Here is an 11,378-nt window from a genome sequence, read left to right on the forward strand (position 1 = left end):
CACCTCAGCCTCCCAAAGGTGCAGGATTACAGGCTGAGCCACCGAGCCCGGCTGTTTAATTTAATTTAGATGGAGGTGTTTAGGGGTTAGAGTTGGGGACATCAGTGTGAACTTGTGTTCACTTGTGTTTAGTTTAGTTTAGTTTAGTTTAGATGCAGATGGTTACAGGTTGGACTTGGAGACATCATTGTGAACTCATGTTCAGTTTAGTTTAGATGCTGATGGTTACAGGTTGGAGTTGGAGACACCAGTGTGACCCCGTGTTTAGTTTAGTTTAGATGCAGATGGCTATGGGTTAGAGTTTCAGCCATATTTTGTTTAGGTTAGTTGCAGATGATTACAGGTTGGAGATGGAGACATCAGTGTGAATCTGTGTTTAGTTTAGATGCAGATGGTTAGAGGTTGAGTTGAAGACATCAGTGAGAACTCCTGTTCAGTTTAGTTTTGATGCAGATGATTTTGGGTTAGTGTTGGAGACATCAGTGTGAACTCATGTTAAGTTTAATTTAGATGCAGATGGTTACGGGTTAGAGTTGGAGACATCCATGTGAACTTGTGTTTAGATTGGATGCAGATGGTTACAGGTTAGAGCGGCAGACATCAGTGTGAACCCATCTTAAGTTTACTTTAGATGCAGATGGTTACGGGTTTGAGTTGGAGACATCGATGTGAATCATGTTTAGTTTAATTTAGATGCAACTAAACAGGAGTTCACACTGATGTCTCCAACTCCAACCTCTAACCATCTGCATCTAAACTAAACACAGTTTCACACTCCATCTCCAACCTGTAATCTCCATCTCCAACTTGTAATCATCTGCAACTCACCTAAACAAAACATGGGGTAACACTGATGTCTGAAACTCTAACCCGTAACCATCTGCATCTAAGGTAACCAAATAGATGGCTACTTATAGAAATATTTACAGATACGTGTATGTACAGGAGTTGGTATACACACATTTATTTATTCGTTAAGTCAGCTGAGAGAGACTAGAAATGATGACACTCTAGTAACAATAAGCACCCCTAGAACCCAGGGGTTGGTTTCTAATAGCATTCTCCAATAAATGCAACCAGGGATCCTTGGAGAAAGAATTTCTTCTAGGACTGGGGCAGGAAATATACAAGATGAACCTAGGAGATCTTTTTGTCCTGAAGGTAACAAGGAACTAAAACAACAAGAACGAAACACCTCACCATGATGAGGCTGTGTCAAGGGAACAAAGGTGACAACTGGCCAAAGATAGAACAATTTGAACATCAAAAGGCATGAGGGCATATTGGATTATAACTCGATGTTAAAATAAATATCTTTTGGTTCTTAGTGGTCAAAATGAATAAGTAAATACATCATTAAAAAGAAGATCTCATATGCAGGAGAATGCCTAATAATCTGTGCATGTGCCCCCTCCAGAAGACAATAGAGCTCCCTCCTTCCACAGTGTAGGTTATGCCATGGATAGGGTGGAAAAGGGGAGGACAGTGTGACTTGATGGTGGAGAAACCTGGCCAACAGCTCAGCCAGAGGTTCAAGGTCACCATCAACAGTGACGCATCTTATTGGCCACATGGACCCTGGGTAGTCTTCCTCCCCAAGCCCTATAACCCCAGTTTAATTATGACAAAAGCACCAGACAAACCTCAATAGAGGGATGATCAGCAAGATGTCTGACCAGTCTTCCTCTTTGATGTCAAGGTCATCAAAAACAAGAGAGGTCTGGGAGACTGTCACAGTCAAGAGGAGCTTAAGGAGATATTAGAACTGGTCATCATGCCAGTTCAATAACAATACTGCTGGATGGGATCCTGGAGCAGAAAAAGGGAAAAAAATCTCAGGAATGCTAAATAAAGGTTGGACTTGAGTTAATGATAATGTATCTGCATTGATTCATTAATTGTAACAAACATATCATACTAGTTTAAGAAGCTAATAATGTTTGAGACCCACCTGGGCAGCAAGACCTCATCTCTACAATAAATAAAAAATTAGCCGGGCATGGTAGCGCATGCCTGTAATTCCGGCTACTTGGAAGGCTGAGGCGGAAGGATTGCTGGAGGCCAGCAGGTCGAGGCTGCGGTGGCCGGGAGCGGCCACTGCACTCCAGTCTGGGCGACAGAGTAAGACTCCGACTCAAAAAAAAAAGAAGCTAATAATAGGCAAACCTGGATATACAGAAACCCTACTGTCATCCCAATTTTTCTGTAAATATGAATCTGTTTTGAAAGTAAAGACTTTCTGTCTTTGAATGATATGATGCCTGGAGTGGCAGTAGCCACTCAGCAACCATGTGGGGGTGGAAGGCAGATCAGAGAACGTTTCTACAAAAGGTCAGATAGTAAATATTTTAGGTTTTGTTGGACCGTTTGGCCTCTGTCCCAGCCACTCGACCTAGCATTGTAGCACAAAAGCAGCCATAAGCAATATGTGACTAAATTGGTAAAGCTGAGTTCTGATAATACTTTGTTTACAAAAACAGGCAGTCAGTGATTTGGTGCATAGGCCATAGTTTGCTGACCCCCAGGAAAGTGATACCAACAGTCCAGGGGCCCAGGAGAGTCCTGACACTAATTGGAGCATCTTGCTTTAGAAATAATACATTTCCAACCAGGCGCGGTAGCTTATGCCTATAATCCCAGCACTTTGAGAGGCTGAGGTGAGTGGATTGCCTGAGCCCACGGGCTCAAGATTCGCCTGGGAAACTTATCGAGACCTCATCTCTACAATAAATCAACAATTAACCGGGTGTGGTAGCGTGCGCCTGTAGTTCCAGCTACTTGGAAGGCTGAGGCAGAAGGATCGCCGGAGCCCAGCAGGTCGAGGCTGCGGTGGCCGTGAGCATGCCACTGCACTCCAGCCTGGGTGACAGAGTGAGACTTCCACTCAAAAAATTAATAATAATAAAAATCCATTTCCTTGCAGTTTCCTCGCTGCTTATTTTCTGTTACTTGTAACCAGAAGCCCCCAGACTGACAAGTCCTCCTGTGCCCAGTCCTCCCCTCCCCTGCCTCCTCCTGTCCCCACTGGGGTGAGTGGGGGGCAGGGGTCGGCCTGCCACGAGCCTCTGTCCTCGCTGGACAGCTCACAGCTGCGTGCCTGACTGTGTGGCCCATGAAGACTTTGAGGAAGTGGGGTGAGGAGGCCCCCTGGGACGTCAGGGCAGAGCACCCCAAGTCTTGCAAGCTGAGTCATGGGAGGCCAGCTGGCTTCTCTGTGCCTTGGTTTCTATGTTTGAAGAATGAGACGTTGTGAGAATGGATACAGTGGGGATGTGTCAGTCCTGCCACCCCTGGGAGCACGTGTCTATGCCCCGTGGACAGTGGATTTGTCAGTAGAGCTGGCATGGAGGGGCAGGGGCATCCAGGCAGGCTTCCTGGAGGAGGTTCTGTCTGGTCTGGCTCAATGCTGGAATGAAGGCCAGGACAGTGATGGGGTTGAAAGAAAGAGCCTCTAGGCAGAAGGGACAACAGCAACCACGCCTATGTGAGATGAAGCAGGTGTGCACAGGGCGCTGGTTTCTCTGGGACCATTGGGAGATGCGAGAGAGAAGGGGTCTTGTGGACCTTGGGGCATGTCTGGGCTTCCCTGGAAGGCAGCTGGAAGACGGTGGTGGTCAGTGGGTGGTGTGGGAGCCTGACCCGGCTGACAGTGGAGATGGGAGGAAGGATAGATGTCTGCTTTGAGGCGGTCCTCCACCCCATGCTGGTGGACTGCCTGTAGGAGGGGGCACAACCGGGCGGGGCAGTGGGTGGGTGGTAAAAGGTTCTGGCCACGTGGACAACGGCTGCCCTGAGGACAGGCTTGGGAAATTCTCTCTTGCTCGAGTTGAATTCCAAAAGTTTCCAGAAATTTCCTGCAAGGTGCTGACCACTGGACCTGGCACCGTGTGCTGGGGGAAGAGGAGGCCTAGCCAGTGACCTGCTAGTTTCCAGGCAATTCCTGGTCAGGACAAGCAAAGGTTGAACGAGCCACAGATACTCCCGGACAGGCGACGAAGCCCCGAGGCCACCACCGCATCTGGCATCAGACCTGCGAGGGGCAGGGGTAAGGCCTTTCCAGCCCCTGCAGCCAACACAGCCTGCAGGCTGCCGAGGTGGGACATGTCTGTTCATAGTCCCTGCCTCGTGTCCCTGACCTCAGCATTTGGCATGCAGCTCTTCAGGAGGCTCTGAGGGTGCCGAGTCACTTCTCCCCGAGCTCACATCCACGATGCTCCCAAGCAGGAGAAAGCGATGTGTGTGGCCATGCCGGGCCTCTCCTGGCCCACGGAGCCAGCCCACACCCTTAGTCCTCCAGGCTAGTGTGTGGGCGGGGACCTCCCCACCCCCAGGGTTCACGTGGTCAAGCTGAGCCAGTGCCCAGTGTTGGCTCAGGTCGCCGCCTGGCTCCCCCCACCCCAACTCCCTAACATCTCTAAGCTCACAGTCCAGCTGGCTCCAACCACCCCTGCTCCCCACAGTTGCTTTCTCATCTCCCCACCCACCCCCCGGGCTGTGGAGCCTGTGTGCAAGTCTGTCTCCAAAACCAGAAGGTGAGCGAGGGCTCTGAGGACAGGTGGGTCTGAGGGCCCAGCAGCCTCTCCGCCTGGTTCCAGCCGAGCTCAAAAACATACCCAATGAGCCCAAGCCAAGCCCCTCCAGGTGATGAGCTGCCAATGTCCAGCAAGAACTTGGCCCTGAGCCAAATTCAGTAAGTGTGGACGGACGGCCCTGACTGGATCATTATTCTGGAGGGGTTACGACTGGATCTACTCAAGGGTGTGGTATCTTCCTCTTGATCAGAGCCCGACTCCCCTCTCGGGCTGGGAAGGGCTCTCTGTTCCTTCCCAACCTCCTGGGAGGCCGTTCTGTCTGCATGCCCAGCCCAGGACCTGCAAGTTGGCCCAGAAGACTCCAGGGGCATTTGTTTTTGATATGAAAGCCCTGCCTGAAAGACCCCGCCAGCAGCAAGAGTGGTTGATATCTGAGGGCGCTGGACCCTGCTGGGATGGTGGTAGAGGCATGACCTCCCCAGACACCAGGTGCAAACCTCAATGACCGTTCTACAGACCCAGGGACAGAGGGTTGCAAGGGAGTGACCTCCAGCAGGGCAGGTGGGCCCCGCACACGGCCCCCACTCTCACCCGAGGAGTGGGAGCACACTGTTGGCTTCTCCCAGTTCCTTGGAATCTCTGAGGCTTTTCTCTGCCAGCAAGAGGGTCTTGGAGGCCAATGGCACTCAGTTTTGCCCCGACATATGGGCTGCTGTGCGTCCCCAATCCTGAGCTGCTTCTAGGACCCAGAGTCCAGGAAGTTGGGAAATCCTGGGACTGGGACCAAGCAGTTCTAGTCTTTATATTGGCTGGATTGACTGAGTCAGGGTCTCATGTCACCCAGGCTGGAGTGCAGTGGCACAATCACGATTCACTGCAGCCTCGACCTCTTGTGCTCAGGTGATCCTTCTACCTCAGCCTCCAGGGTAGCTGGGACTACAGATGCATGCCATCACATCTGGCTACTTTTTCTATTTTTTTGTAGCTGTGGGGTCTTGTTTTGTTGCCCAGGCTGGCCTTGAACTTCTGACCTCAAGCAATCTTCCTGTCTGTACCTCTCAAATTGCTGGGATTACAGGTGCGAGCAACCGCACCTGGCCAAGATATTGGTTGATTTTCTTAAAAAACCTCAATTAGACATTAATGATGATTCTAGAGCTGCCCCTTGAACACGGATCTACTTATACACTAACTTTTCAATAAATATTAGATTTTTTTTAGGTTTACAGCAATATAAAAATACAGAGATACTACATAGCCTAGACATATTGAAAAATAGAAATATTGAAAAATACTAAAGAAATATTGAAAAATAACCATAAATACATAGAATATATGTAGACTCTAGTCAATATATGTGTCAATTAACCGTCTGTGTCATTGGTAAGGCCTCTGGTCAACAGTAGGCGACATTAATAGTTCAGTTTTAGGAAGAGTTGAAGGTTATGAGCGGATTTTTGACTGCAAGGGTGGGGGCGACAGCGTGGCTTGAACCCCTCGTTGTTCAGGGGTCAATTGTATTTAAAGAAACACGTGAGACAGCTTCTATAGTGGACACTGTGCCCCTGACCCCCCCGCAAACCTTTTAGGGGTGTGTGTGCCCCTATCCCAGCCTCTGTGTGGCTTCTGGGACCTCTCCCTGCCTTATTCTGATGCACCAAGAGCCAGGGGAGCCAGGGAGGCCAGGGATCTACTTTGTTCCAGAACCTCCCACAGGCCCCCCTGGGGATCAGACTGAGGCTGGAACTTTGCTCAAAACTGTCCCCCTTGCTTGACCTCTCCCCTCCTCAGCTGTCTCCCCAGGAAGCACATCTTTAATACACCCCTTGCACAGAAGTTCACGTCTCAGGGTTTGCTTCTGGAAGAACCTCATCTAAAATAGTTTTGTTCTTGCAGAACTTATCAGAACTTTCATCATGCTATGGTGAATCATGATTTCCCAAAATGGAGGAAATGTGCACAATGTTTTGCAAATTCATGTAATCCCAGTGACTGTCCCTTTTATTAGAATCCCCTGCAAGTGATTCCCCTGGACTCCCTGAATGCTGCCTGAACTAAAACAGAGAGGCTGGATGGATTGCTCAAGGCTACCCAGCAGCTATAAGGAATTGCTTTCTCCCCACTAAACACACCCAAGAGAAGGGGCTGGGAGCCAGGAAGAGCCATATGACCAAAGAAGGGAAAAAAGTCTTGTTCCAAAGAATTGCAAAATTTATTGTATAAGTATTGCAGCTTTTCAGAAGGTCATCATTGCCACTAGTGATTACTGACACACAACTAGCAGTTTCTTCAGGCCTGCGGATGGGCATCCGGGTACACTCTTACACAGCAGCTTCGCAGGCACCACACCCTGCCAGCAACGGGGGTGCATACAGAGGACGAACTTTAACAGAACTCAGGGAACAGGCGGCAGAGCGATGCAGTTCCCATGTCCGGAATGCACTGTGCGAGCATCGCCTTCAGCACGATGACTGTGGGATCTGGCAGTCGGCCACGGCTGTGTCCTTCCGAGCTCTAGGGTATAGCCACACTTCAAGCACCCTTTACAGAAACACAAACACCATGTTCCTTCCATATCATCAGGATGTTTCAGGTTCTGGCAGCTTCACACTGTACATGGCAAAAAACTGTCTCTGAAACGTACAATTCACAGGGGTGACCAATGAGGACAGGGGACAGGTCTGCTTCTGGCTCTGACCTGGTCTTGGCTACATGGGGGCTAAATGCTGGGTTTGGGGGGGAACACGGACACTGCTAAATCTATCTGTGTGGAACCCAGCTCTTGCGGGGCGGGGGGTGACTTTCCTACTGGGAGGAAATGCAGTGACGGATGAGAGGAAGCTGTCATGAAACCGCAATTGGCCTCCTCGGAACCCGGGAAGGAGCAGCAGACTCAACGCCAACCTGGTCCCCCTCCAACCAGCTGCTTCCGAGAAGACCCTCTGGCTTCCTGTGGAAAGGGGGTCCCAAGGAGCTGGTTTAGAGATCCCACGACATCTGACACCCAGAGGAGAGAGGGCGCCCCAGGGCTCCAGGGTCCCATGTGGAAGCCAAGAGCAGCCCTCTGCTATTTCCAGAGGGATGCCCAGGGTTTCCTGGGAGGTGTCCTGCCTGTGACAAGCCACTCTCCCCATGAACTTCTGTTGCCCATTGGGCACGAAGCCCGGGAGGCACTGGGCATCCACACAGGGCTGTGATGAGAAGGGCAGGCACCAACCTCAAGCCAGCGGAGGCCAGCGACCCGCTCCCTTCCTCCTCCTCAAGGGCGACCCACCCAGCAAATCCAGAAAGGCCACGAAGCAAGACTTAAATGGTTCAGCTCATGGGATCTTTGGCAACGCTTCAGCCTGGCTTTTGGCCCCCACAGAAACGAGGTTCATTTCTAGGTTTTGGACCCAGACACAGAAGACGGGAGACAGGAAGGAGCCACCTCATCAAGCTTGGCACATCCACGGTGGAGCGAGGGCGAGAGCAGGAGGGGACAACAAGGGTCTGAAGAGAAGCAGGAGCCCTCGGTGGGGCCAGGAAGGGGCCGGGAGTCCCCAGGGAGCAAGGCGATGTCCGGGAATGTCCCGCCCCACAAGAGGGTTGCTGCCCTCCCCAGTAAGGCACTAGAGACGTGTCACAGAAAGGAAAGCTGCGTTGCGGTGATCTCGACAGGTGTGTCCTTGTACCTTCCAACAAGCTCTATTGACATCGCTGCACGATCTTTTCAAAGAACTGTCTTCGAAAGAGAAGCAAATTTGAGGCTGAAGACCCCATGGAGAGGCAGGTGCTGCCCATGGAGAGGCAGGTGCTGCGGCTGCCAGGGACAGGAACTTTCTCCCAGGTTGGGCACCCTCACCATGTTCTTACAGCACATGAGTGTAGACAGATGGAGTTCCCATGGTTGAAACTCCAAAACTGTTCTCAGATTTTTGTTTTTCAAGTAATAAAAAAAGCTGCCTATAAGCAATAGCTATAGCCTCTCATATCTTTCTTTTATGTTAGTCTACTAGCTAGTGTTCTGCTGAAAAGGACAAGACACCTCCATAGGATGGAAGGCAGCAGGCGGCCAGAGCCAGGAGCCCCTCCGTTAACAACGAAGGCCCAGACTCAACCTTCAGCCACTGGCCCGGTGGGTCCCATGGGACCTGGACCCCATCCCACACTCTCTCCGTCTGTCACCTCCTACACGCCCCTTCCTGCCCCTTCCTGTGCACACCACCAGAAGGGGTCTCTCCAATAAAAACCTGGTGAACAAGGGCGGAGTCTGACAGACACAAATGAAAACAGAGAAGCAAACACATTGACAGCGATGGTTTCCAGGGCGAGGGACAAGACTGGGGGCAAGAAGACGATGAATTCTCCCAAAGCGTGAGGCCTGGGTTGACACGGGCTTTGCTGCCTTTCAGGTGTCCTGGGAGGACCGCTGGCTTGCCACCGTCGTGCCTCGGGCCGCCTGTCCACAGGTCTGTCGAGCGAGTGTTGACACACGGAGGGCAACGGGCAGGGCTGAGGTCACTGCCCCCACAGGCACGCTCCCTACAGCAAACCCAGAGCCCCGCGAGGCGCCCAGTGCTCAGTGCACACGAGCCTCCGAACCCTGCAACCCGTGCAGGGACCAGCTGCAGCGTTGAAGGGTCCCCGTCTCCTCCCCATGGGAACTCATGGTTGGGGAATAAAAGAAGAGGAAAAACGGATTCCTTCAGTAACATTTTATTTTCATTTTGGGAAAGGCAAAACCACCACCTGGAACTTGGTGCCTCTGTGGTAACTGTCCTATTCTGTTTGTGATTTCAAGGCTGTTCTGGCCCAGAAGGGGGGTGGAAATGTGTCTTCTTGGGGAAGGAATGTATAACGCGGTGACCACCTATCCCTGGACAGAGCGTCCACTTTTCAAGGAAAGCAGCCCCCTGGGGACAGGACCCCTCTTCAGACTCTGGGGGAGGCTCACCCCCTGCCTGACGTTGACTCTGCAATCTCAACATTTCTCCCTCAACAGACACGAGAGAAGTTTCCATCAAACAAGCACTGACATATTTATATTAAAAAATAGTGCAAAATCTCAACATTTATATAAATAACTCTAAACCCCTGCTTTGTAATTTTTTTTTCTTTACAAGGTAATACACACTTTCCGACTTGGCACTCAAAAATTGCCATTTTTTTTTCCTCTTCTAGTTCAGAAAACAACTTTTTTTTTAATAGGCCTCTTCTAATACAAAAATACTCCTGCCCTCGCAATACAGCCTCTCTTATTTTATATATATTTATATATATAATATTGCAGATCCTTAAACAAAGGTTTTGTGCAAATATGTCTTTAAAGTTAAGTGAAATCATCATAAACAAAAGGAAGCGTCCACACACGCAGCACAACTAGAAACAGAAAGACTACTGTAGGGCTTTTTTTTCTCTTTTGCCTTCAAGACACAGCTCAACAAAGAAACGTGGTTTTTTGCAAGCTCTCTTGGCTTGTGCATTCAGACCAGACATCACATGTAAATATTTATACACGGGCGGTGGGAGAGGATGGCCCACCCGCACGCCGGCGTCCCCCGCCTCCTCCTGCCCCTCGTCCAGAAGCGCGGTGTGTCCGGCCCTTCCGCTGTGGCGGCTGGCCGGAACACGGGGACGCCTAGAGAGGGTGTCCCTTCTGTTTATCCTTGTCTTTGCTCCAGATGGCCACGCTCTCCAGGGGGGCGAGGTGTGCGTGGTGAAGACGGGTCCCCTCCAGCAAGGAGGGCGGCCCGCTGCTCTGCTGGTGCTGGAAGGAAGGGCCGGGGTAGTGGCCGATGACCTCGCTGTAGGTGGGTGGCGGCCCCTCCACGCGTCCGCCCCCGCGGTAGCACGTGGCGCTGATGCCCGAGTTACTGCTGGGGGGGCAGGGGCCGCCCAGCCTGGCGCCGTCCATCAGGTCACTGTCAAAGACGGTCCTGTTGGGGGGTGCACGCACTGACTCGCGGTTCAACTCCAGCTGCTGCTCGGGGTCCCGCAGCTGGAGGGTGCAGGGGCCCTGGTAGGGTGGGGGCTCCTCCCCGTCCGACAGCGAGATGGTTGGGGGCAGGTCGATCTCGTGCTGCAGGTATGGGTACGTGGGCTGGAAACGGTGGAAGCGGTCCCTCTGGGCGAACGGGGGCACGGCCAGGCGGTCGGCAGGCCGGGGTGCGGTGTAGACCTGCGGCTGGAGGGAGCAGAGCGCGGTGAGGGGACCGGTGGTCTTGAGACCCCCACGAGCAGGTCCTGAGATTTGGCTTTCTAGGGGAGGGGGAGGAGCAGCTGGGACCAGCCTCAGCTTCAGCCTGATCCCACCAGGGCCCCGGGGTGTGACCCGCACCACAAAGCTGCGCCTTGGACCTCGAAATTGGGGCAGTGTTTGTGCCCCATGCTGCGGGGACAATGGGCTGCTCCCTCGGTGCCAGGGACGGACAATCCTGCAGGAGGGTCCCGGCCAAAAGGACACCTCTTTGAGGAGGAGTGGAGGGCTCTTACCTCAGGGATTCCGCTGCCTGACACTGTGCTCTCCGAGGGCCACAGGCATCCTTCCTGCAAAGGGATGAGAGGAACAGGCGGGGTCCGTGGGGGGTAGAGGCTGGAGCAGTGGAGGCTCGGCCGGCTTCCACTCTAAGACTTCTGTCTGGAATCAGATCTCCAGATCTCAAACCCGTTCATCCTCCGCATCCCTGCCTGTCCCAGCCTTGGGGATTTCACGAGGACACGGCCACAGATGCCTCTGCACTGATCTCTGAGCTCCCACAGCTGTCCCCGAAAATCCAGCTTCACACTTCCCAAAGCATATGCCCGACTTTGGGGTCCCCTTCTCAGCAGCATCTAACAACGTCACACCCCTAGCCCCCACCCACC

General features: G+C 52.2%; 1 protein-coding gene across 1 annotated transcript in view; it reads right to left on the reverse strand.

The window, feature by feature from the left end:
- Window positions 1–9,214: 9,214 nt before the first annotated feature.
- The window catches only part of PMEPA1 (prostate transmembrane protein, androgen induced 1), a 5,695-nt gene continuing 3,531 nt past the window's right edge, over window positions 9,215–11,378 (reverse strand). Inside the window, exons 2-3 of the mRNA XM_008065166.1 lie at window positions 11,007–11,060; window positions 9,215–10,698 (exon numbers count right to left, since the gene is read on the reverse strand). Of these exons, the coding sequence (XP_008063357.1) occupies window positions 10,153–10,698; window positions 11,007–11,060 (600 nt within the window). The 3' untranslated portion in view covers window positions 9,215–10,152. The remainder of the gene's footprint in view (window positions 10,699–11,006; window positions 11,061–11,378) is intronic.

Source organism: Carlito syrichta, unplaced genomic scaffold, assembly GCF_000164805.1.
Source record: "Carlito syrichta isolate Samal-C Ts95f unplaced genomic scaffold, Tarsius_syrichta-2.0.1 Scaffold308174, whole genome shotgun sequence".
Lineage (NCBI taxonomy): Eukaryota > Metazoa > Chordata > Mammalia > Primates > Tarsiidae > Carlito > Carlito syrichta.